At 43.0% G+C, this 27,066-nt stretch overlaps 1 protein-coding gene across 1 annotated transcript in view; it reads left to right on the top strand.

Moving 5' to 3' along the window:
• tent4b (terminal nucleotidyltransferase 4B) overlaps nucleotides 1–26,773 on the top strand; it is a 79,884-nt gene extending 53,111 nt beyond the window's left edge. Inside the window, exons 4-13 of the mRNA XM_080729317.1 lie at nucleotides 5,406–5,452; nucleotides 9,163–9,283; nucleotides 10,250–10,357; nucleotides 11,129–11,257; nucleotides 13,861–14,074; nucleotides 19,736–19,862; nucleotides 20,811–20,914; nucleotides 21,619–21,848; nucleotides 22,552–22,698; nucleotides 23,627–26,773. Coding sequence (XP_080585443.1) covers nucleotides 5,406–5,452; nucleotides 9,163–9,283; nucleotides 10,250–10,357; nucleotides 11,129–11,257; nucleotides 13,861–14,074; nucleotides 19,736–19,862; nucleotides 20,811–20,914; nucleotides 21,619–21,848; nucleotides 22,552–22,698; nucleotides 23,627–23,800 — 1,401 coding nt within the window. The 3' untranslated portion in view covers nucleotides 23,801–26,773. The remainder of the gene's footprint in view (nucleotides 1–5,405; nucleotides 5,453–9,162; nucleotides 9,284–10,249; nucleotides 10,358–11,128; nucleotides 11,258–13,860; nucleotides 14,075–19,735; nucleotides 19,863–20,810; nucleotides 20,915–21,618; nucleotides 21,849–22,551; nucleotides 22,699–23,626) is intronic.
• The last annotated feature ends 293 nt before the right edge of the window (nucleotides 26,774–27,066 follow it).

Genomic DNA, 27,066 nt, shown 5'->3' with positions numbered 1-27,066 from the left:
ACTGTTCTCCCTCTGCGCCTTAACCATTCATTCTGGCACCCTAATCAGCAGGTGTTCTGGCTGTCCTCATTCTCACAGGCTGAAGACAGCTGATAGACATGTTTGTTTGTGCTTTCTGTTGTTTTTTTTGTACATAGTAGGGTTCTTGTCACAATCATAACATTTTACTTGACAATGAATTTTCATACAATTAATTGTGATCAACGATGTAATTGTGTTTTGAACATTGGGACATATAGGAAAGGTGATAGCAGGCCACCAGGTTGTTTTGCCCATGCTGTCAGGCCCATGCTTACAGTATGTTTCAGGCATACCAACTGCCATTGCCACCAGGGTGCCCAGGGCTGTGTGTTGGAGCGTAGTGCCCGTCTTTCTTCGAGATAAAAAGCACAGTACACCTCATGGCTGTTCTGTTTCCACTGAGACAAGACTGCAGTGAGCTTTACTGATATCCAGTCGGTTGGATAGGTGTTTGATTGATCCGCCTGGACGGCTAGACTAGACACCCACCAGGTGGATTACAGAGGGCTCTGAGGTGAACTCACCAGGTAGCTAACAGAAGCTGTCTGTGGACAGATAAAAGAAGCCCCAAAATCAAGATAAAGAATGTTAGAGAGGGAAATCGCTTTGTTAAATGGTAAATGGCCGGCCTTTCTATAGTGCCTTTAACCATAGCGATTTACAATGTGCGTTACATTAAAGGCAAACCCAACATTTCCGTCTGTACCAGCAATTATCAGCCCCTGGAGTAGTGGGGTGGTGTTTACCAGCAGAGAGACACACCCCTCTCACTGTGTTTTGGTGTTATAACGTTTGTTTGTGGTTTCCCGAAAAAAATTCCCCGTCTACCAAAAGAAACAGTGAAAACACACACGTACAGTGAGATGGCAGTGTGTTTCTGCAGGGAAACACCACCGTAACCACACCACTCCAGTGGCTGATAACTGCTGGCCAAGTTATATACAATGCCATTAACACATACAGTATATACACACCAAAGAGTGGAGGAGGCAGTGACGCGAGGCACCAACCTGTACATGGGGAGCAGTTAGGGGTGCACTGTGTCTTGCTCAAGGGCACACCACACAGCCAGCAGGAGTCAGTGATGGAACGGGGAACCTTTCAGTTCCAACTGCTGCCCACTGTGCAGTGTGAAAAAAACACTAAGATCGATGGAAGACCCCTGCTCCAGTTTTGTGTTTGTGCACAAGAGTGAGTCCACAACGATCTGTTACAAAGTTACATACAAGTTACAGTAGTACATCATCAACCTCTTAAAAAATGTCCCTTATCACCCCCACAGCCATAACCCCCTATAACACAACGACAAACATTCTTACAGGGTAAAATCCTCACATAATTAATTCAATTAGATTTTACAGTGTACAGTTTTCCTTTCACTGAATTTGGTCAAGTACCTTTAGGGATGTTTTCTTCTTTGCGAATGGGAATACATTTATATATCTATAAAGTCAAGGAATCTCTGTACTGTATGTATTTGGCAGGTGTACTGCTGCGGACGCACAAGATGAACTAGAAACATGCAGTCAGTAGGAGGAAGCATTTAGTTGTTGGTCGGGCAGAAACTTCTCCATATTTAAAAGTATTTCGTAAATGAATTCCCCTACTTCATCATACTACAGCAGGGGTCTTCAACAGGGGGTCCGGGACCCCTAGGGGGTCCTTAGAGTTACTACAGGGGGGCCTCCAAATCCTTGTGTGATAGGATCATTATTTTAAATGAACAACTTGAACCCTCGCATCCCTATTCCGAGGAGAACTTTAGCCAAAAATATTGAGAGCCTGTAGATCGGCTATTTTCGGCAAATGGTTTGGTGTAGAGGTCAAAAAGAGCAGACCAAGTACATAGTGAAAAGTCAAGTTTACAAAATATCAACGATTTAAGTGGTTAAATGTCTGAAAATACACATTAACATTCATCCAACATAGACTGATGACAGTGCTGTCAAACAAGTCTATGAATCTATCTAGGAAATCGATGAGAATCTGCATCATACATTTATACAATATGTAGAGGGGGTCCCTGCTTCATCTCTCTCTCAGCTAAGGGGTCCTTGGCCTGAAAACGTTGAAGACCCCATGTACTACAGCATCACACAAAAGTAGCAAAAATAGCCGATCCATAAGCTCAAAATGCGGCGCTTCAAGCTTGTAGATCGGCTTGTAGAAGTGAACATTTTCAGACATAATGAGGTTTCCACTTGGCTTCTAGGATTTCCATAATCAGATGTGGTGTCATTATAAATGCAACAGTGCAAAACATAGGCGAGGACTGAAGAGTCTCTGCTTTGATGAGGGGATTACAGGGGGTCCCCGGGAAAACGATCTGTTCAACCACTTCAAACCAACATACAGCTATTCTTTTCAAAAAAAGAAAAAAAAATGCGTGCCTGGCACAATATTTTCAGAGGGGGATCCACGGCCAAATAAATTAAATTGGGTTGACAAGTTTGAGAACCTCTGTCCTAGGTGAGCCCCACTATAACCCAGCATAATTGTGTACAATCATATTATAGCTGGGTTTTTTATGAGTTTAATAGTGTCCTCACCTCAGACAGAGTGATGGAGGCACCTTCTTACTCTTAGTTTGGTTCCTCAAGTCTGTTATTTCAGTCCGGGTCTTAACAGAGATCATAATTTTAATACTTTTAAGTGCTGTTGGCTCGTGGCCATTATATGACATCCTAAAGGTATGACATGGGTTAATATACACACCCTAGCTGTGCTTCTGCACGTTATGTTTTAACACTGTAACATACAATTATCGTTGTGATGATCTGTTTGCGGTTACTGTGGAGCAGTGTTCTTTTTGTTGACAAAAACTATGACGAAAAATCAACTACCTCATTTTCACTAACAATAATGAATTTATTCATCTATCCATTCATTCATGCATCCATTGATTCATTCATTCATTTTGATTGATTGATTACTACTAGTGCAGTCAAAAGTTATGCTGAAAAGATAAGTTAATAACATGTTTATGGTTCTGCCAGTGGTTCAGAGCTCGGTTCATGGGGAACCAGAATACTTTTAGTTGTCAATTCCAATGGTTCTCAAAGTGGGGTCTGGGGACCCGGAGGGGTCCTTGTCTCTTGAAGAGGGTCTCCAAGGGGCCCCCAGCGACATGTTATGAGCTTGTAGATTGCCTATTTTCAAAAAGTAAATCTTGAAAAAAATGATATATAAAATAGAATAGAAACATTTTAACAACACACTTCTTATTTGGGGTCCTTGACCTGGAAAGGTTTTCTAACTAGCGTTCTATTTCACCAGGGTTGACGATGGCTTTCACCTGGCACCCCAAATCTAAACGTCTGTGAGCCCCTGATTAGACGGCTAGAATTAAATCATGCACTCGCTCAAATAACTGGGGCTGCGTGCTACTGTCTTTGTAGGATCTGCAGAACAGCAAATTATACTGTAACTCTGTCTTTTCTTTTCCTGACTGTTTTAATAGCTAGTTGTTTCTAGGGGCCTGTGTCATGTTCCGTCTTGTTCCTCCCTAATAAAAAATAGCGCAGTTTTGGTCTGTCAAACGATAATGCCGAAGTGTTAACTCGAAGAACGGGTTCCTTGTGACAGCGAAACTCCCAGTGATAGAACTGCTTAGTAGTGTGTGGGAGAAAAAGAATATATCAAATGTACATTTTCACTGCTGTTGGTTACATTGATCCAAATCACAATCGATTTGATTAATCATTCAAATCAATGTGTTCTGAATTTGGAAGTGGCCCACCCATCTGACCACTCGACACTGCAGCCTGCCGTTAGGCTGCCAGACAGATGGCTTTTGTAGATGAGCAAGTGGGCCCTGATCCAGAAAAGAGAGGACCTCTGTTCCGATCCCAGATTGCTTATCCTGATTTTGGAGTATTGGACCAACAAAATAAATGTGCTCTATTTAACTTACCACTGGGCTACTAGAGCCTGTCTGCTTGCTCAGGGGAATTTTGACCATAAGGTCGCGGGTGCAAGCGGACGAAATGGGTTTCCTCAGACGGGTGGCTGGTATCTCCCTTAGAGATAGGGTGAGAAGTTCAGTCACCCGAGAGAGACTTGGAGTAGAACCGCTGCTCCTACACTTGGAAAGGAGTCAGCTTAGGTGGTTCGGGCATCTAGTACGGATGCCTCCCGAGCGCCTTCCTAGGAAGGTCCTCGATGCACGTCCCACTGGGAGGAGACCCCGTGGCAGACCAAAGACCAGATGGAGGGATTATATCTCCAAACTGGCTTGGGAACGCCTCGGTATACTCCCTGAGGGAGTGGAGGAAGTTGCTCGGGATACGGAAATCTGGAGGTCTCAGTTGGAACTGTTACCCCCGCGACCCGATTCCGGATAAGCGGTTGAAGATGGATGGATGGATGGAGATCAAAGACACATGTCTTTGATCTTCAGGTCAAAATTTGTGTCAAACCAGAAACGCGATTGTATCAAATGTTCTTAATAGAAGTGCAGGGAGTGGTTCGCCCACTGGCCTACCGGTCCAGGCGCATACCACATTGGCTCTGATGCCTGGCAGCGTGTCGCGGGTTCGAGTCCCGATCCTGACGACCTTTGCTGCATGTCACTCCCCATCTCTCCCCATTTTCTGTCTACTGTCCTATCAATAAAGGCATAAAAGCAAAAAAACAAAACAAAACAAATACAACTACCCCCAAGTTATATTATATTATTAACATACTTATTACCTCTGATTATGTTAATTATCAAACATTCTTAAATCAAAGACCCTCAAATTAATATATGTCCGTGGACCCCCATCTGTTTTTTTCCCACACAAATTTTTCACATTCTTTTCAAGATTTGTTGAAAGTAGCGGTTGAATTGATTTTGATGCTATGTTAAGCCTGGGGGTCCCTGGACCCCACCTTGAGAACCACTATGAATGTCCGTTTTAAATAACTGATCTCATACTGCCGCCTCACTCCACATTAATTCACTGAAACCTTGGGATGACATTAATGCAGAGGCCCTCCTTATATTCCATGCTCGAAGCCACTCATGCTTAAATCGCTTTTCTGCGTGGGAACACTGTAGATAATTTGCCAATTGCTTTGTGTTGTTTTGTGCCTGTAATTTATGTTATTCATCCTTAAATATCCATTATACCTAGTTAACCTCTTTTAATGGTGATGTAAATGAGCATTTCATTCAGTAGAGTTTGATGAATCAATTAACTCTCTGTGTGTGTGTGTGTGTGTGTGTGTGTGTGTGTGTGTGTGTGTGTGTGTGTGTGTGTGTGTGTGTGTGTGTGTGTGTGTGTGTGTGTGTGTGTGTGTGTGTGTGTGTGTGTGTGTGTGTGTGTGTGTGTGTGTGTGTGTGTGTGTGTGTGTGTGTGTGTGTGTGTGTGTGTGTTTTCTCTCTCTCTCTCTCCCTTCAGGTCCAAGTGTTTGGAAGCTTCAGCACAGGCTTATATCTGCCAACAAGGTAAGCTGTGTGTGTGTTTGTGAGGCTGTCAGGCTGCTTTTAGATAACTGCTCAGTTCTGCTGTTAATCTCACAGCTCACAGACGCACCAAACCATCCCGTAGACCCACAACAAAAGAGCCCCTCATAAACTCTCTGCCGCGGAGAAAGCCTGGCTGTTTGGCCCTTTGTTTCGCAGATTTAGAGGGCTTGATAATTATAGCACCTGCTAATGCACCACAGAAGCCTTTTTATTTAAAAGAGTCACTGGGCCTACCTAATAAACACCCACCCAATGCACACATAAGCCGCAGGCACACACACACACACACACACACACACACACACACACACACACACACACACACACACACACACACACTTTCCCCACACCGCACCCACCACAATAACTCATGTATGCATACACACACACGGTAATGCAGATCACTCACTGATGCGTCACCTGAATTAGTGGACTCTTGACACCATACCGAGGACTGGAGAATGAGATTAGCAGTAGCACACCGTTTAAGGATTATTGCATTCTCATAATTAAAATAACACTACAGATTTTAGGGTGTGTGTGTGTTTGTGTGTGTAGATAGATGGATGATTTTATTTTCTCACATTGAACACAAGTGTACAACGCAACAGGACTGTCACTTGGATTTATAGAGTTCAACAGAATAATAGCTTGGGGTGGGAGGGTGGGGCAGTTGTTATCCGAATCTGGTGAATTCGTGACCACGGCAGGCCGAGGCACAGTCTTTTCGGCAGATGCCATCATTGTTCAGTAAAGCTGAAAAAGTCACGAAAATCATATTCTCTCCAAAATGGTCCAGAGGCATCTGTAGCCCGGAGAGAGGGGGAGGGGGCAGAACAGTCCATTGTTAGGGTGAGAGGCGTCCTTGACGGTGCTGAGAGCCTTTAGACTGACAGAGCCTTGTTGGTTGATGGACCCCATTGTTGCTAATGAAGAGCCTATGATACGCTGAGAGCTTTCCCTTCCAAAAAGAAGTACAGCTCTATCCTTGTATACAATTTAGAAGTTAGCCACTCCCTGAGAAGTTAATCACGCCCTGTGTACTGTATCCCGCTGCTACACTGCAGCTATGTTAGCACAGACCCACGGCCCAATTCCCAAAACCATTTAACCAACAGCACAATCATACCTCTCGCTTTTGGACCGTCGCTATTTATTGTCTCTTTATGCATTCTTTTACCTTCTTTGCCCCGCTTTTCTGCCTCAGCCGCGAACGGTGCTACGTCACATATCATTCTTCCTGAAAGGTCTGTCCTTCTTCCTGAGACGACAATCACTTATCCTTTACAGTCTCTCCTTCTTCCGTGTCTCTCAAGTAAACGTCCCTGACGTATGCGGATGCGACGTGCCTTTGCGCAAGTGGAACCTATACTTCTCTGCCGGAGCCGCCGCTACGTCACTGACTCCACCTTTGCCTTCAGAACCCATGTCGCCTCTCGCGACCGAGTTTTTCCCGGTGAACCTAAGCGCAACGGTGGGGGCTTGGGAGTGTGGGGAACACGCACCACTGACTACTATTGCTGATGATGGAGAGCTTATATAGCTTAGCCTTTGTATTGAAAATGAGAGGCACTCTTGCCGATTTATTAAGAGTCGAGACTCGTCGCCAATTGCAAGATATTTAAAAGTTATTTGGGGCCATGATGATGATGATATCCTTTTCTTCCCACAACTAGACTAAGGATTTATGTGCGAACACTAGGATTCGCCCGCCAAAGGCGGGCGATATTCTAGTGCAAGACATTTGACTTCTTCCTCAACTTCCTTCACAGGTGTTACCAATGTTACCAATTGATACCAATCACTATACCTTGCTTACTGACCAACTACTTGACTGTTGTTTTACCGAAAGAAGCAATGCTGTGCAGTGACACCAACTGTAAAAACGAGCAACATGGAAGAGTGTTATGTCTTACATACGATTTTATTATTCATGTTTTAAATTCCTCTAGTAAGGGTCTTTATAAGGGAAAGAAAAAGGAGCATAGCATAAAACCTGGATGGAATGAGCATGTGGCTGAGCTGCACACTGCTGCTAGAGATGCTTTTAAAGTTTGGTCAGAATCAGGAAGGCCGAGACAGGGGCCCTTATTTGAACAAAAACAAACCTTGAATGCCAAATTTAAATATGCTGTCCGCTTCATAAACAACAAGAGGATAATATGAGGGCTGACTCACTTGACAGAAAGCTGTGCAACAACAGCTGTGTTGATTTCTGGCAAGGGGCCAAGTTGTTAAATAACAGTAAAATGTCTCTGCCGTCTTCCATGGATGGTGTGACATTCATTGTGCGTAATAGAGAAGATAAAGGGGCTGTTTTCCCTATTCTTATTCTCAGTAGCAATACACTTATAGTATGCAAGGAGATTAAGTATCTCGGTCGTTATTTCTCTGATCTCTCTGATGACAAATGGCAAACATGTTGATGCGTAATTTTCACAAGTTCTCTGCAGATGTCAAGGTATCACTTTTTAAAGCATTCTGTACACCATTGTATACTGCTCACTCAGGGCCGGACTGGGCCTGTCTGGGCCATAGGGACCCATACACCCTTCCAGGCCACCCTACCCAAACACTAGGCAACATGAACACATATGAACGCGACTGCCGCCCGCACTCACATGTGACAGCCTTACAGAGCTTCACTTCAGTTTTGTCTGAGATGTTTCTTGTCAAAGAAACTAAAACATACTAATATGTACCACACACTGTAGGCCTACAGAACACACTACTGTACATTATGTCACAGGAGCCATCCATATGAAGACAACAGTTACAGCATTATTCCTTTCCACATGGGATAAGTAATCACCGGCTATTTTCACTATTTCTTAAATAGGCCTATTTGTTTTCTAATATCATTTCTTAGATCATTTGTATTTTATGTATTCATAGCTGTCTAGAGGGAGACGGTTTTCACCGCTCCAAAAAGGGATTACCACAAGTAACAAAACAAAGCATTTCATTGCTTACGGTAATAATGAAAGTAGTCCATTCATTTATGCCAGATCACGGTGGGTCCTCCTGTGCAACGTGCCTCGGAAAGCAACAGGAGGTGTTGATCAAATAGAAAGAATTGAGTTTTCATAAACATTCTTGAAAGCCATTTTAGCTGTAAAATGCCATTGTGTGTTTGTTTTCGGCTGTCCTGTTGGATACGGCACACATTCAAGCAGCACAGCAGGTGCTCTGAGTATTTGATTAGACTGCATTCCGTTATTGAGCGCATCAGTGATTATTCAGAAATGACACATAATTCAGTGATTGACCAATCGGAAGCAAGCATTCAACCAAGCCGTGTAATAGACATTTATAACAATGCTATTGCTGCACTTCACAAGGATGTCATGTGTGAGTTACAGGATCATATATGGTGTATGACAAGTTGGACTGATATCAGATCATATCACATCACCTGTGTGCAACCAATCATAAAATGACTTGTCTTCGTTCTACAGGGGTCTTATCTCCATTAGTCCCTCTCTGACATTTTAGTCTTTATTTGTTGACAAAATTGTCAATATATTTAGTCATAGATTTAAGTGATCATAGACTTCTTTGTTTTGTTTTTATTTATTTATTTTGTCAGTGAAAAAAGATAGTAGACGAACATCTTTCGTCATAGTTTTAGTCTAGGAAATGAGCAGTGGCGTGTGACTCACCTCACCTCCTCTCCTCTGCTCTCTCAGTGACATAGACCTGGTGGTGTTTGGGAAGTGGGAGACCCTACCTCTGTGGACCCTGGAGGAGGCCTTACGCAAGAGGAACGTAGCGGACGAGAACTCCATCAAAGTGCTGGACAAAGCCACGGTATGACCTGAGGCCCATCCTAAAAACGCCTTCTAAATCCGTAGTTCTCACAAGTTTTCTTTGTTTTCTCGTGTGTGTGTGTGTGTGTGTGTGTGTGTGTGTGTGTGTGTGTGTGTGTGTGTGTGTGTGTGTGTGTGTGTGTGTGTGTGTGTGTGTGTGTGTGTGTGTGTGTGTGTGTGTGTGTGTGTGTGTGTGTGTGTGTTAATAAAAGGCAAAAGACTGTAATTGTTTTCATGTTGGTTCAATCAATGCCAACAAAAACACAATTAAATCGTTAATCACAATTATTTGTATGAAATTAATCATCAACTTTAAATGTTGTAACAGTGACAGCCCTCGCTACCACCTGTTCTCCTGTTTTCTTTTTTTTCTTTTGCATCCCCAGTCACCATCCCAGCTTTCAGGTGTTATGTAAGACTCCTTATCTCTGTAGACGACTACATTTAGATTGTGTGTGACTCTACTTGTCAGGACACAAAATGCATGAATTAATGAATGTCCCCAGAAGTGTAGGAGACTATTTGAGAAACAGACATTATGACAATGTTCTGGTCCTCACAAGAGATTTTTTTGGTTAAAAGGTATTTGAGCAGTAGTTAGACTTAGAAATTAAGAAGATATTCATGTTGGCTTAGGGGTTTGTGGGCTTGTAGATCTGCTGTTTTTGGTGTCCAGCTTCCGTGCAACTTGGTGTAACTTCTTTTGTAAAAATTGTGATTCATGAAATTGCCTTCCTGAACATTTGATGTATAGTACAAATGTGTGTGTGAGAAAGGGAGAGGAAGACAATGTTTCTTGTATGCATGCAGGGTGCACGATATTGCTGTTGCCTTTTTTTCATCATCGTTTTATACTTTTTTTTTTTTTTTTTGAGGATTATTTCACCCAGAACTGATGACCCTGTGAAAGGCTCCTTGACCCATCCACCATCACTCACGTCTCTTCTTTGTGTCTGTCTGTCTTCAGGTCCCCATAATCAAGCTGACAGACTCCTTCACTGAGGTCAAAGTCGACATCAGCTTCAACGTGAAAAGTGGGGTCAAAGCGGCGTGCCTCATAAAAGAGTTCAAAGAGGTACCTTACAAAGACATAACCATGGTCCTCTTGCTTACAGCCGATAGGCTGCCGTGTTCAGTTAAGTTAAGCGTTAAGATGTCTTGGACTGAATGTTGACACATTTGATTCCTTCATCTAACCTGCTCAAACCTATGCAAGACTAACAGTGTTATTGTGGACAGTAAAGCAGTCTTCCCTTTAACAAATATACTGTACTTACATTTCTCACTTCTCCCACTAGAGGGTGATATAACCATATATACTCTGTGTGTGTGTGTGTGTGTGTGTGTGTGTGTGTGTGTGTGTGTGTGTGTGTGTGTGTGTGTGTGTGTGTGTGTGTGTGTGTGTGTGTGTGTGTGTGTGTGTGTGTGTGTGTGTGTGTGTTTTAAACCAACACTAACAGTCTAAATTCACTACCTTAAGTAGTTATATAGTTATTACTAAAAGCTAGAACGGTACTGATTCTTGTATGCGTGTTCTCAATTTCCTGCTTAGTGTCTATCCTGCGTCTGCTAAAAATGCCTAAACTGAGATGTTGTCGTCTGTGTCTATGGTTAAACTGTTATTTAGATGGCAGATTATATAAACAGATGCTACAGTAGGTTCATTGTTTACCTGCTATCCTATAGTTTCAATCTACAGATTATTGTTTTAATAGGATACTGTTTAGACCTGTGACCCTAGTTTACTGAGGCACTACACTGTGTCTCTGTGCATTTGGTGTATGTGTTTAACTCTGGATAAGAGTGTCTGCTAAATGCCTACATTGCAAATTGTGTGTTTGTGTAGAAGTACCCTGTGCTGCCTTACCTGGTGCTGGTGCTCAAGCAGTTCCTGCTACAGAGGGACCTCAATGAAGTGTTCACCGGTGGGATCGGCTCCTATAGCCTCTTCCTTATGGCTGTCAGCTTCCTACAGGTCAGAATATACGAGATACTAGACCAGTGGTTCTCAACCCTCGGGGGTCCCCAGATGATTAACTTTAATGTGCAACACTGTTTTCTCACTCAACAATAAACAAAGCAAGTTAAAGATTTAGTGTATGGAGGGTATCTGCACATTTCTAAAGTGACAATTTAAGGACTTTTTAATACCTCTAAAATGACAAATTAAACATTGGCCAGATTGTCTAATATTAACCCATTTAGGCCTAACCTATAGTTAGGCCCAAATCAGAAATTAGCCTACAAAAACCAAATGTGTTGATACATACTGTACATGTACTGTAAGCCCCTCCCATACACTAAAATGTGTACCCGGCCTGAATGGGTTAAAGGCAGAAATGAGATCTGCTATGTTAACAATAGAACCGTGTTATACAAAATGTAATGCCTCTAAGTGCTCATCAGGGTGGGGGGTCCCCACTTAAAATATGATTAATTTGGGGGTCGCGGCCTGAAAAAAAAGAACGACTCAAAGTTCATATTGGTGCCACACCGGTTCTATGTGGATGCTTTCCTAGTTTTCACTCTGAAATCCATTATTTGATTTAAATTAAATTGAGAAAATATGATCAATTAAATCGCATTCGTTAAATTAACCGTTGCAACGGTAATAACATTTGCAAAGGCTTCATAGCAGTTGTGTTGTCACAAACATAACGGACGCAGGATGTTTTCACTCTGCTGTAGGCGGGAGTCGGCATGTTGAGCACGGAATGAAGAATGCACGGTATCTGGTGTTATTGGGCTTAAACATAACATGTATCCATATGCAGACCGCTGTGCCATCAAGTTCATCACGGTCATCTCTCGTGGGAGCCGGCGGCACTGAGATGGAACATCATCCGTGGTAGACGGGCGTTATATTGGTCAGAAACCATGCGGTCGTGGGAGGGCACGGAATTCGCACAAGGACAACTTTGGAATCTAACAAGAATGTTGTTGCCACTAGCTGTATTGTACGTGCATGTGACCAAAAATAAAACCACTTGAACTTTGAACTGGGTGGAGAAAAACACAGTCCCACGCGTGGTGGACATGTTTGATGTTTCACCACTAGAGCAGGACACTATAATGAGTTCTGTAATATGATACAGTACATAATGAATGTGCTTCTAGATTTTTCTTTTATGAATAGAACAAGTAATCTAAGGAATGATGTCTAGAAGGTACTGGATAGTTGCAGCCCTGGTGGACATGCCACCATGTTGGTCTGTTCATCAACTAGAACTGTTAAATTATATCTAGTGCTGTACTATGATACAATACCTGATGAATGGTATGCAAGCTTTGCAGAGCCATGTGGCCCATAGTGAAGGAGCCGATCTCCAGTTTCTGTAGCGTGACTCAGCTTGATTTACAAACTACATCCCCCGGACATGACGCAAGTATGTCACAGGGACTTGCCCCCAATCCCACCCTTGATGCTGCGTGCCAAGCAGGGAGGCACTGGCTCCCATGAGTCTTTGGTATGTCTTTGGTGTGACCTCCCAGTCTCAGGGCGGCCACTGAGCTCAGGGGTGTCGCACCAAATCCATGAATGTTCCTCATAAGGGGAGGGGGTTTAACCCATTTAGACGGGAAACGCATTACTACGCATTATTTTGTGATTTAACTATTGAAAAATAGCAGATATACAAGAAGCTGCGTGCTTGTAGATCTGCTATTTTTTGAAAAATCATGAACATTTGTGCAAGTCTTTGAATATTTCAAATCCTTCTAAGGTTTTTTTGAAAAACCTATGTTTCTATGTCAGTGGTGCTCAAACTTTTTCATGTGAAGGACCCCCAAAATGATATGTATTTGGCCACGGACCCCCATCTCAAAATATTTAGTTCCAGGGACCCCCCAGTAGCAAAATTTGAGGTACAAATGTTCGCTTAAAAAATACATATATTCAATGATTTGCACACATTTTCACAACTTTTCAAAAATGGCAGATCTACAAGCTCGCAGCGTGGCACTCGCTCTGTGAGCTTGTATATCTGCTATTTTTCAATAGCTAAAGTATATAATAATTAAGGCCCGTCCACCTTGGGCCCTAGTAACTCAGTCCCACTCCCCCCCCCCCCCCCCCCCCCCTTGTGACGCCCCTGACTGAGCTGAACAGTATGATGAATGTAATGTTAATGCTAGGGCTGTCACAATTATGACATTTTACATGACGATTATTTGTCACTCAAATAATTGCGATTAACGATTTAATTGTGTATTTGTCGTTGACAATTACATTTCTGTTTGGCTTTTATGCTTTGAAGTTGCACATGGTAGATATGACACATAACCTAAATATACAAAGAAATTACTGACATATTTGACAACTTTATGCTTAAAAAAGAACATTGATAGTGGAAATAGCCGATCTACAAGTTCACAACGCGTCGCGTTGTGAGCTTGTAGATCTGCTATTTCCACTATTTTTGACTTTTTTTTAAATATATGAACATTTTTCAACATGGAAACGATTATGACGATTATGAAAAATAATCACGATTATTTAAAAAAAATCACGATTAGCCGATTATGTAATAATTGTGACAGCCCTAGTTAATGCCATGGTGACGTACCCCCCCCCTGCAGCTCCACTACAGGGAGGACGTGTGCAGTCCTAACACCAACATGGGGGTGCTGCTCATTGAGTTCTTCGAGCTGTACGGGCGGCACTTCAACTACCTGAAGACGGGCATCAGGATAAAGGACGGCGGCTGCTACGTAGCCAAGGACGACGTGCAGAAGAGCATGATGGACGGATACAGGCCGTCCATGCTGTACATTGAGGACCCGCTGCAGCCAGGTAGGGACTGGGAGTAGTAAGAGTTTGTTTCTGCCGAGTTTTAGCTTCGGTCTGCTTATGTTTCTTACGTAGGCTTGATCTTTTATTTTGCTGCAAGTTGCTGTATTTCATATTCTTTATTTATGTAAATGCACAGGGAAAGTGACAAAGTGATTCTGTTTCTGAGGAACAACAATAATAAAGTCCTCCACACACTGGGTCATCATGCGCCAAGCAGTGGTGTAACGTACCTGTACTTAAGTACTGCACTGGAGTACAGTATTTTTTACTTTACTGGAGTCCCTATGCACTGTACTTCCAATTTTCCATATTTTTACTTTACAATTTTACTCTTTATTTGAAACATAATTGACCGGTCGCTATGCCCCTCCTAAACCCGTGCTTGCCCAATGCCACGTTAGCGACAGGTTACTAAGGCGGGTGCCTTGGCAAGCTGCCATGGCGGCGTGCAGAGGAGAAGCCAGCTGTCAAAATCCCATGTTAAACCTGCCACAAACGCACGTCCAGGAAGAAAACAATAGCCTATACTAAAAGTCAGATTAACATACAGTACACAAGTATTACCAGTTATATTTTCTCATGAAGTGCTCCTAAATTATTCCCGTGGGTTTGTGTAGGTCAGTGCAATCCGTTCTGTTTTTGTTTCAGTGTGTGTGACACGGAAGCGAGTGGGTGGGACGTTCGCGAACGAATCGAGTCTTTTGAACGGCTCTTTGAAATGAACGATATGATTCGGTTCACAGTAGGGAGCGGGGGAGCCGTTCCTTTCTAATGAACAGTGGTGGGAAAAGTGCTAAATTTATTTTCTTAGGTAAACATATCAATACTGCAATCAAGTTTGGAATGTTATTAATGTAGGCCCCTACTTGAGTAAAAGTAAAATAGTATTGGTATCAAAATGTACTTAAAGTACTGTTATGACCCTAGGGTCATTATTTGTATTTCTCTGCTGCTCTGTCTTTTTCCCTTCAGTTTCTGTGAGTGGAGAGGAGTGATTGAGTGAGTGAGTGAAGAGTATCAGCTGGTGTGAATGAGTGGTGACTGAGTGGTTAATTACTAGGTGGAGCTATTGCACGACTGCTGGTGATTGGAGCATGTGATCAGGATTGAGTCTATAAAGATGGCTGCCACCAGTCCCTCTGGTGTCTTCCTCCCTGCCAGTCTCCAAACTACACCAGTCTTGTGTTTCTTGTAGTCTAGCCCTTTGCCAGTATTTTAGAAGTTCACTGCTAACTGGGGTTGGGTACTGTAGGGGTGGGTGTCTTTTCTATTGTGTTCAGTGTTTATTATGAGTTTCTTGGTTAGGTAAGATGCCTGGGTTTGTTTTGGGTTATAGGTAAGCATAGGTTTTCTTTTATGTAAGTACCATGTTGTACAGATACCCACCCTGAGGTAATGTGTTTCTTGTATAATTAATAACCTGTAAATAAACCACTGTACTTGTGGCTTTTTATACTGGTGTTGGCTGGATATTTGGGGACTGGGAAGGAGGGGGTCCATTTTGTGTTGCGGTCCCCACCCCTAGACTAGTGACCGTAACATGATTGGGGGCTCGTCAAAAAGTTAGTTTTGTGGGTTGGTTTGGCAGGTTTGTATAATGTTAGTAATTTTAGTTTGTGCAGACTCCCACCTTTGAACATTTTGGATTGGGTGTTTGGTGGCTGGTTTGTTAAAATCTGATGTCTCCCTTCTAACAGGCGTTGCTGGTGAGCATGTCGGAGGGAAGGGAGTGTGTTGCAGTGGCTTGCTGTAGAGGGTGTCCTAGTGACTGTGTTCGGTATACCTCGGTGAGTGCACCTGTGGGTTCAGGTGAGGATGTGGAGGCGACGGCTGACACGTCCTCCCTGACCCACAGGGCCGTTGGTTGCAATCATGCTGGGGGGAGACTTAAAAGTCTAAGCTGGCCTTCCACCTCTGAGAGGTGGAGCTCCATTGTGAGTTGATGTGTGTGCACATTAGGGTTTGAGCTGACAGGGAGTACCTACTACCTGCCCCTCAGTAACATGTCACATAATTGGGGGCTCGTCAAAGCTAATTGGTCTGCACAAACAGTAATGCCCATGGTAGATGGGGGCATTGTGAAACATTTTATGTTTGTGTAGTAAGGTGCAGTTTGGTTAAATTGGAACTAGTAGAGCTCCAGTGGCAGGAGTCACTAGTTGGAAAGGGTTTGCCAGGTACTGTTTGGTGGTTTTGGTAACCGTGTGTCTACAGTTACCTGTGTTCTGTGACATCCCTCGTGTTTTGTAAAGTGCCTACTTATAGGAAGGTGTAATTTGGGTTGGGGTAACCTATTTGCAGTAACCTTTCTGTTGGAACGTTAAGTGGTGTTGGTAGACTGTTCTTTGTAAGGCTGTGATTTACTCTGGATTTGAGTTTAACCTTGATGAGTTTGTGGGGAAAAGAAATACAAACACTGTTTTTTGTTTTCTGTGGTGGCATCCCATGTGTTTTGTCAGTACATATTCGAAGTGGAAGTTGACTGCTTTGGTGTTAACCTAGTTGGAGGTTATCTAAGTTGCAGTAACTTGTGTTTTGTTGGACCGTAAGTTCATTGGGCCTGGGTTTTTGGTAAAGGCTGGGTTTAATTTGCTTCAATCATGGAGGTTCAGAATCGCATTCAACAATTAGAGTTGGAGCTTGAAAGGAAGCGCATTAATCTAGAGAGAGTCCGTGCAAATGCTAAGTGTGAGATGATCCGAATTAGGGAGGAGACCCAGAAGGCCATTCGTTTACGGGAAATAGAGCTGGGTTTAGCTCCTCAATTTGGAGAGGTTTATTTGGGCAAAGAGATGAGTGTGGTTCCAATGTGTTCAGAAGACACCTGTAATGAGTCCAATGTGCCTGGTGGAATGATGTTGGGGACCCCTGAGGTTTCCATGGCACACCGTGAATCTGATGTACACATGACTGGGCCCACTGTTTTTACCTCCAGTGTTGTCACCTGTTCAGTGGCTGAGAAGCTGCCGGGCTTTAATGATGAGATTGATTTGAGTGAGAGTTTCCTTGTAGAGTGGGATGAGGGTGGGGCTAATGATGCTGTTGTGGGTGGGACCGACGTGGTGTTGGTGGAGTCGCAGCAGGTTAGTCCCCCATGTGAGACAGAGGTGTCCCTGTCTGTTGAGCCAGGAGACGTGGCCCTGTCTAAAGAGAAGCTCATTGTGGAGCAGAACGATGTGGAGGTGGCAGAGCTGCTTGACAGTGCAGTCACCGAGGACGTGTTGTCCATGTCAGAGGGGGACTGTCTGAGTGACGACCTGTGTCTGCATGAAGGTTCTCCACTTACTTATGGTCTGTATGACCAGAGTAGTCAAATTGTAGTACCACGTCGGGATAAGTATGAAGTTCTGAATCTGGCTTATGGTGAGAAACTAATGCAAACTATTGCTTCTGCCCCTTTGTTAGTGATTCCGGTGGGGGAGCAAGTCGAGGGGATCAAAATTACAGCAACAGATATTGTTAAGGCTCTCACTCAGGTTTTCTCATTGTTTGGCTTGCCAGTGACTTGGAAGGTGTTCGACCCAGGTGGAAAAGCAGTTGAACATCAAGTGGGTGTATCAGTCTGAAAGTCAAATGTAGGCTACACTTTTACACTTTTACAGGCTACATGCGTTTTCATAGGTTTTGACCACAATACTGTTATGGTTTATGTATAATGATTTGGAAAAAGACACTTAATGGGTTGGAGTCTGTTTCTACAAAGTTATAATTTGGCACATCCGGGGTAAAGACAATGTTATAGCTGATGCACTGTTGCGTATCTAGCCCTGTTATGTGTTACTGAATGATGTGTTAGAACCCTCCATTCATTAACTTAGTGTGGGGGTGTTATGTGCTTGCACATATGTCATTAAGGTCTATGTTTAGGGTGGTCACTAATATGTGTTGTTCTCTCTCTGTATAGTGACTACATGTGTCTATGCTGGTTGGCTGTGGGCTCGTTGGGAGAACTGTGCTCACCTGTGCCTGCTCCGCCCTGGCTCAGCTGGGGCTCATGACCGATTGGGGCCAGACCTATAAAAGGGAGCAGTCTACACACACTGTCTGTCTTCCCCAGCCCAACCTGAATAGTTGTTGTTTCCCCTGAGTTCTGTATTGTTTGCTTGATTCCTTTTCAGTTCTGATGTGCTGGCCGTGAGTATGGTTTTGGCGTTTTCTTTGTTAGTTTAGTTTGTTCTTTTGTTTTGGCAGTTTATGGGAGCTGTGGTGGGTCGGCGGCCACATAGTGGCTGGCTCACCCAGCTCCCCTCTTTTCTTTAGTTGGCCAGCCATCAGGTTTTTCTTTGTTAGTTTACTTAGTTTAAGTTAGGACTTATCGTCAGGTCGCCTCTTTGCATTCCTGTTTGTAACCCTTACTACTGCAACTGAAAAAGTAAAGTATTTGATGTATTGTTCAGGAATTTAAATAAAACGTCAATGTACTTTTGACCTGACTACGTCCTGTTATTATGTTATTTGACCTTTGGTTTGAGCCAATCGAAGGGCTTGTAACATAATTATATATATATATATATATATATATATATATATTAGAACGTACTCATTATGCAGAATGTCCTGTTTCACAGGTTTTCCAATGAGTAAAATGTAGAAAAATCATTTGCAAATAGCCGATCTACAAGCTCACAATTCATCGCAACGTGGCACATTGTGAGCTTGTAGATCACCTATTTTCAAATGCCAGAAATGTATCCAATGGTCAAAATGTATAGGCCTATTTGGGTGGAAGTGATTTGCAATCATAATCAAAATCTACAAAGTAGCCTAACCGTAACTAAAATGAGACAGTCTTTTGAATGGCTCTTTGAAAGGAACGGATCTCAGAGTTCCGGCTCACTTCAAAGAACCATAAATCCCATCTCTATCTAGCAGCCAGACTCGCGGTACACCGATGCGCGCCGCCATGGCAGCTTGCCAAGTCAGCTGCGTTAGTAACCTGTTGCTAACTTGGCATTGGACAAGGACGGCTTTAGGAGGGGCATAGCGACCGGTCAATTACTTGTTACTTTGGCTATTTGAAAATAGCCGATCTACAAGCTCAAAACGCACAGCGTTGTGAGCTTGCTATTTTCAAAGGATTTTTATACATTTAAAAAACGTGTTTAGATGGGACATTCTGCATAATGAGTACTTTTACTTTTGGTACTTTAAGTATATTTTCATTTTCATTACTTTTGTACTTTTACTCAAGTAAATGTTGTTTACCAGACTTATACTTGTAACAGACTATTTCTACGTTACTGTATTGGTACCTTTCTCCACCTCTGGCGCCAAGGTTTAAAAGTTGAATGGCTCTTTTAACACCATCGTTGGACGTGACGTTTCGAGCCTTACCAATTCTTGGCCAGTTTTATATATATTTTTTTTCTTCTGTGTAGTAGGTCTTAGATGTCAAAATCTCACTTCATGGAAAGAATAAGAAAATGTCTCTTCATCCTAGTCGAGCAGTTCTCAACCTTTTTCTGGACCAGGGCCCACTCGAAAATGTGGAAAGCATCCGCAGCCCACCATCTGACCTCAGCTGTTGTTTATTGTTATCGATTACGTTCTGGATTTCTTACAGGGAGAGGGGGGGAGGTTGTGGATGTTTACAAAGAGTCTTATTAGAGCAACGAAGGGACACACAAATCCATAATAAATCCTCAATTGTTTTTTCCCCAGACAACGATGTGGGCCGGAGCTCGTACGGAGCCATGCAGGTGAAGCAGGCGTTTGACTACGCCTATGTGGTGCTCAGCCACGCTGTGTCGCCTATTGCCAAGTACTACCCCAACAATGACACAGAGAGGTAAGGGAACATGATCATTTGCCCCCCATAAACATTGTAGAGCCTTTACCCGTAGACCTACAGCGAGGGGCAATGGGTTGCTTTAGTCAGACGTGTGTGCATGATGAATTTCAATGTCCAGAATGTTGTCTTTGTTTGGATATGTCAATCCGTTTATTGTGCATAACTTTAAGACATACAGCGTGATCCACATTGCATTGAAAGCCAAAAACCAGCGTGGCGACACGACACTGTCTAAAACATTTTGGCGTTTTCCCCTTTGCACACCCTAGTTGCCACGGCCATTGCCAAGTATAAATGTAACCACCCCCAGCTGTGGCAGTACCCATCCCCCGTGGTGGTTGCCATGGTAACAGATAATGCCACACCTCTGTGATGAATACAAATAATAAACAAAATAAACAATTGTATTTTGGCTCCAACAAACATGATTATCAGGTATTATGATCATACTAGGAGGAAGATGTTTCCCAAAAAAGTGTACAGAAAGAGTTAAAATTCAGTTTTTAGGTGGCCACACCCACCAGTTCATTAAGTATGCCTGGTTGTCAGGTGGGGGGACCCAGCTGAAGTTAGCCACACCCACAGTGTTGGGTGAATGGTAAAAGGGGAGGGATGATTATATGATGTCATTTAATCACTGCTTTTGGATCGGCACTTTTGACCACAAGGTGTCGGCCTCCAGGAAGAAACACCAAATACTAGGGGAATACATAATTGCTCATAACAACCACACCAGGGGGTCTAATGAAGTACTGTCAACCTCATAGACACATGAAAACCAGAAAAAGTACAAAACTATGGCACCACCTCTTTAACAGTAACCATTTTGGACATAATGAGGTTTCCACCGGACGGAGACTGATGTACAGTATGTGTTACTCCTGCATGGAGCTGTTGACATGATGCCCTGCCACTAGATGTCTCCCTTCCCATTTGCATCCACAGCATACTGGGGCGAATAATCCGGGTGACTCAGGAGGTGGACGAGTACAGGGAATGGATCAGCAAACAGTGGGGACCCCAGTCTCAGAACGAGGTGCCTCTGAACAGTAAGTTGACCCACACCTCCTTCCATTCATTCATTCATTCATTCACCCTTAACCGTATTTCATTGTGCAACTTTTCAGTGTGGAATGTCCAAGGATACATATCTGAGCAAAGTAACATTTTCATATAATTAATGCCATGTGGGTGAATCTTTTTGGAATGTTAGGTGGGTGGTGTTCACAAGGGATTTAGTTGACTAAATATAAGATTTTAGACAACTAAAAACGAGTTGATTTTGTCGGCTAAAATGTATTCCGGCGGGACGTGATGTCGTCGTAATGCCCGATTTATACTTGGCTGCATGCCGAAAACAGCCCATCTACAAGCTCACAATGCGTTGCGCTGCGGGTGGAAACCTCATATGTCCAAAACTGTTACTATTCAGGATTCAAATTCATAAACCGCAAAAGTAGCAGATCTACAAGCTCAAAACACAACGCTTCACGCCGCGTTTCGAGCTTGCCGCTCTGCTACTGTACATTTGACGCGTTTGTGTGATGCTATAGTGCGATCAAGTGGGGCGTGCCTTTACGAAAAAACAAAAACAGTTACAATATGGACATAACAGGTTTCTGCCCAACAGCGACAATATACTTTATGTTACGATATCTATGTTTCCAAGAGTCTGCCTTCGAGATGGAAACGTCCCCGTCTGTATGTCGCTCTGTGTATTTGTCCCTCACTCTCTCTCTCTCTTCTCCGCCAGGGAACGACGTCACCCTGCTGGTGGAGCCGCAGCAACAGCTGGACGAGTGCAACAACAACGTCCCCGACAACGCCAACGCTGACCAGGTGGTGGCGCTGCCGCCCCCCGTCCCCCGCGGCAGCAAGACCTCCTCCAACTCCTCGTCTCCGTCTCCCTCGCTGCGCTCCTCGCCCTCCTCCTCCCCGCTGTCGCCTTCCTCCTCCTCCACCGCGTCCAGCTCCAGCGACGCGGTCAGTCCAGCCGCAACATTTCTTTCTTTCAAAATAAAAAAAATTATGAATTTTATACATTTTAAAACAAACTAACACATCTAAGAAATTCATACATTTAAATTATATATAAGATGTATTGAAAATAACCGTTCTACAAGCGCACAACGCGGCACGAAGTGACGTGTTGTGTGCTTGTAGATCTGCTGTTATCATTAGTTTTGGTCCCGGGCAAACACCTAATTTCTCTTCTGGGTCATGAGCTAAATGTTTTGGGAACCACTGGTATAGAGTATTGCTTCCCAAACATTGTTTCAGGACCCATTTTTATGGGTCAGGAGTAAATATCCCCTTTTTATTATTTCCAAAGACCCACTGGACCTACTAGTCCCTTCTCCACTAGTCCTTGCCTAACATTTTACTCTAGTTTTTATTTGTTGACAAAATTGTTAATATATTTAGTCATAGTTTTTTTTGGTCATCATAGCTTAGTTTTCATTTAGTTTTCGTCAGTTAAAAAAAGATAGCCCACGATTATTATCATTTTCGGGTGAAAAAAAGGTAGTCAAGGAAAAAGATTTTGTCATAGTTTTAGTCGACTAAATCCACTGTCCCTCCCTGAGCTATTGACCGCTCCTGAATCCTGTGTGGGATAATACTTGTGTATTATATCTTATATATTGTAGCTTGAATTCTTTCTTTTTCTGTTCCCCCTCCTCCCCAGGACTCAGACGGGACCCCCTGTAAGACGGCCAAGCAGCAGTCTGGCCGGGCCTCCAGTGGCCACAGAGAGCAGACGGGGGGCGTGAGCAACCACAGAACACAGAGCCACTCCACCAGCACTCCACAAGGAAACAACAAGGGAGGCAAGGTACTGTACAGCCTCGCCATGGCTCCCAGCACCCAGCTTCTTGGGTGACCTATGATCCTAGTTTACTGACGCACCACACTGTCTCCCTGCATCTGATGTCACGCTGGATACGAGAGTCTGCTAAAGTTCCCAAACGTTTCTGGTCGAGACCCAAAAGAGAGATTTAAGACGTTTGCACTGGACCCAAACTAGTGAAAATAGCAGATCTACAAGCAATCCTTGATTTTTTTGGCGTGGGGAAAATCTGTTGAAATATACTTCTTTTTTTTTTAGGAAAAGAAAACAGGATTTTTACTCGAGTTGTGACCCCCAAAAATCGGTCTGTGACCCACAAATGGGTCCCGACCAAGTGCTTGTGGGAAACTAGTGTGCTAAATCAGTGGTTCTCAACCTGTGGGTCGGGACCCCCAGGGGGGTCGCCAAATTATTTTGGGGGGATCCCCAGATGATTAACTTGATGTGCAACATTGTTTTCTCTCTCAACAGTAAATAACCCAAGTGTATAAAGGGTTTATGCACATTTCTAAAGTGACAATTTAAGGACTTTTTAATACCTCTAAAATGACAAATTAAACATTGGCTAAATTGTCAGAGGCAGAAATTGTGAAAATCGCCAATCTACATGCTCACAAGTTCACAACGCCTCGTGTTGTTGTGAGCATGTAGATCTGCTATTTTCATAGAACCATGTTATACAAAATGTTATGCCTCAACTCTTAGTGCTCCTCAGGGTGGGGGGTCCCCAGTTAAAATATGATTATTTTGGGGGTCGCGGCCCGAAAAGGTTGAGAACCACTGTGCTAAATGACTAAGTTGTACATTTGAACCCAGATGTGAAGGAGGTCATGCTATGGTGTCGGGAGCGGTCAGCGTGAAATCTAAACATTCTAATGGTGTTTGTTTGCATGCGTCTCTCTCTGCTCTGCAGGCCCGGCAGTCTCGCTCTCATCACAAGAACATCCACCACGGCCAGCAGGGGTCCTCGTCCTCCAGTGCCAAAACAACAAGCCATCAGAACAACAAGCCTCATCACCAGGGCAACGGCAAGAAGAGGAAAAATCAGCGAGACGCCACAGCAGCACACGAGGACCTGTGTAGATAGGGGGCAGCAGACCCTCCCCTCCCCTCTCCCCCCACCCCAAAACCCACCCACCCGCCTCCCCCCGCTCCTCCCCTCTCCCCTCCTTGTCCCGCTGCTGCTGAGTAAACCGACTGACTGACTGACTGTCCCGCTGCCTATGGGACGTTGTTAGTAGTATTAAGGATCTTTATTTGTCTCTCTCTTTCGAGCCTTTGTGTAAAGGGGGGGGGGGGCACATATGCAAACGTTTTATAGTAGGAAAATGACACGCAAGGAAAATCGAGTAATTCTTTAGGAAATGGAAGAGCTGAAGTTCTTTGGACGTGAACTGAAGTCATGAAGGATGGAACGGCTCGTTTCGCTTCACGTTGGGAGCGACTCTTCCCCCCCTCACACACACACACTCACACAGACAGCGCCTAACATAATCTTGGATCTTGTAGCCCCCCTGGCGTTAAACAGGAGGGGACAGGATATGGTGTTTTTTTGGACATGACTGTGAGAGCAATACCCTGGAACTGCTGGCTACGACATTACAGAGAGGAACAGAAAAGAAGAAAAAAATATTAAAAAAATATAATAATGGAAAAAAAATGTTGACGCAAATGTTATGTTGAACAAAAAAAAACAAATGTACACAGTTTTCTTTTTTTTATTTTTTAGATTGTAACCTAAAAATGCAATTCGAAAGATTGGGGGATATAACTTATGCATGACAATTTACTTTTGTTGATGGGTGGTCTTTTTTTGTTACGTCTAAAACAGATTATACAAAGATTTGTACAAAAAAAGACAAAACGAGCTACAAAAAAAACAACAAAAAAATCATTAAAAAACCCAACAAAATGACACAAATCATAAAATCTACTTGTTTCATATGACTTTTTACAGGTTGTACCGATTCAACACATGTAGACGACGTGCACATTGTGCCCCCGAGCCCTGCATTTCTTGGTATAGCCAAGAGTTTTGGGTTTGGGGTTCCATTGCCAACATGAATCATCAGCATCTATTTGTATTCGTGGCTGCTCTCTACGAGTGTGCTAATTAGTGAGCTAATTGCGCGCGTACACACACACACACACACACACACACACACACACACACACACACACACACACACACACTTAATTTGTGCTCCGTTGTACGACGGTGTCGCACCCCCAAAAGTAGGCGATCTACAAGCTCCAAATGCCTTGTGGATGCATCGTGTTGTGAGTTTGTAGATCGCCTATTTTACGCGCACGCAACGCCATCATACAACAAAGTATAACCTGGGCTACACACACACACACACACACACACACACACACACACACACACACACACACACAGCCCGACAGATGACTGGATAGAGACTGTTCTCATACACACACAGCTCAATAGCACAGCCATACAGCAGTTTAGTGGCTTTATATGAATGCAGGTTCAAATTAGTAAAGGGTGATAATTATTTTATTAAAATCCTACACTTGGAGAAAAAACAAACAAAAAAATATGTATAAACAATCCGACTGTGGGTGGTTAATCTGTTCCCTTGGTAATTTACCTACTAAAAACAAAAATCATTTGTATCTGTTAAATGTATTTATTTTTTTATTAATTATATGAATATAGTATGAGTATGTTATTAACATTAGAAACCCATTATATCCATCAAGTCCTTTGGGATAGGATAAGTTGAGGTATCGGAGAGGTGGCGAGGGGGTGGTTCATGTACCATACAATGATGCCGTTATGTTATTATATCATTGCCTTTTTTCTCTTTATTTTTTTTCTTTTCAGTGATAGTTGAAGTGACCAAGTTACTTTGAAAAGTTGAGAGACCATTTTACAAGTCATAACGGAGAATTTTCCTTTCTTTCCGTTTTTTTTTTCTTTTCTCATTTACCCCTCTTTTTTTCTTTTTTTAATATGTGGCTGGTCTACTTACTTTAAAAGGGAGCTGAGCGTTTGTTTTAAACAAAACTGTTTTCTTTTCCTTAGTTCTTTGAGGGGGAGAAATTGTCAATCCCCCTCCCCCCTCTCTCACTGCAGTTCAGCAACTTAACCTGTAGGTGGCATCATTGCTCTAGGTCTGAACCTTCATTGATGTTTGCCTGTATACTGCATTTGGACATTTCATATCTTAAATCATTATATTCAGGGTGAAATGATTAATCATTTTGGGGTGTAATGGTCTAGGTTCTACACACTTGGAACGGATCAAACAATCTCAGTCGGGTGGAAACCTCATTTTGTCCCACACATACTTTTCTTTTACTTTTCAGGATTCAAATTCAAGAACGGCAAAAGTAGAAGATCGACAAGCTCGAAACGTGTCGCTTCGTGCCATGTTTCAAGCTTGCAGTTCTGCTACTTACTTTTTATGCTTTTGTGTGATGGAGGATGACCAAGTTGGGTGATAATTTCCAGTTAAAATATGGACATGAGAGTTTTTTGCCCGACAGCAAAGAAATGTAAAGTGGTGTCCTGGGCTTTTAGTCAGGATATAGACTACTCTCAAAAGCACACAAACAGCCACCCCCCTTCTAAGAAAGATATTCTGCTGTCCGTAACACGCAAGATATCCACAGCAATAACTACCTACCACCCTACTGTACCTACTAGTTAGGACATGTATTACTGTACCTTGCTATTACTACTATTATGATTAGTCGAGAACTGCTATTACACTTTTCACTATTGCAGTCACCTGGATGACCACGGCCTACTCCTTTTGTGTTTAGACTTTTTCTTTTTTATGTTGAATGAATGAATGCACTACTACTTACTGGTGTTGAATTGAGTTAAGTGAAGACGGCAGTACTTCCATTCTTTTTTCTTTTGTCTAAATGCAGTATATAAGTGCGGCCTGGGGGTGAAGGACGACAAAAAGGGTGAAATATGTCAACAGTGCCATCAAGAATGTTCCGTCATCATCTCTCTTTCAAACCCAAACTGTACTCATCATCCAAATTGTTTCTCTGCAGCTATTTACAATTCATGCAATAAAAACAACCACAGTACAATTAAAACCGGGTGTGTTTGAAACACAAGTACTTGTGCATATTAGGAACTTGTATTAATGTATCCAATCCTGAGATTTGTTTGTGGTAAGATAAGATGGACTTTTGATTGATCCCAGCTGGGGGAAATCCAGGTGCATTGGGGGAAAGTAATGAAGTACATTTACTTACACTCCACTAAGTCTCAGGGGCAAAATATTGTACTTTGACTACACTACAATTATTTGACAACTTTAGTTACTAAATACTTTGTAGCTTTTGATTATAATTACCAAAAAT

The sequence above is a fragment of the Nannobrachium achirus genome (genome assembly GCF_963921795.1).
Source record: "Nannobrachium achirus genome assembly, chromosome: 7".
NCBI lineage: Eukaryota > Metazoa > Chordata > Actinopteri > Myctophiformes > Myctophidae > Nannobrachium > Nannobrachium achirus.
The sequence above is the reverse complement of the archived record's forward strand: the minus strand, read 5'-3'. Positions and strand labels throughout refer to the sequence as shown.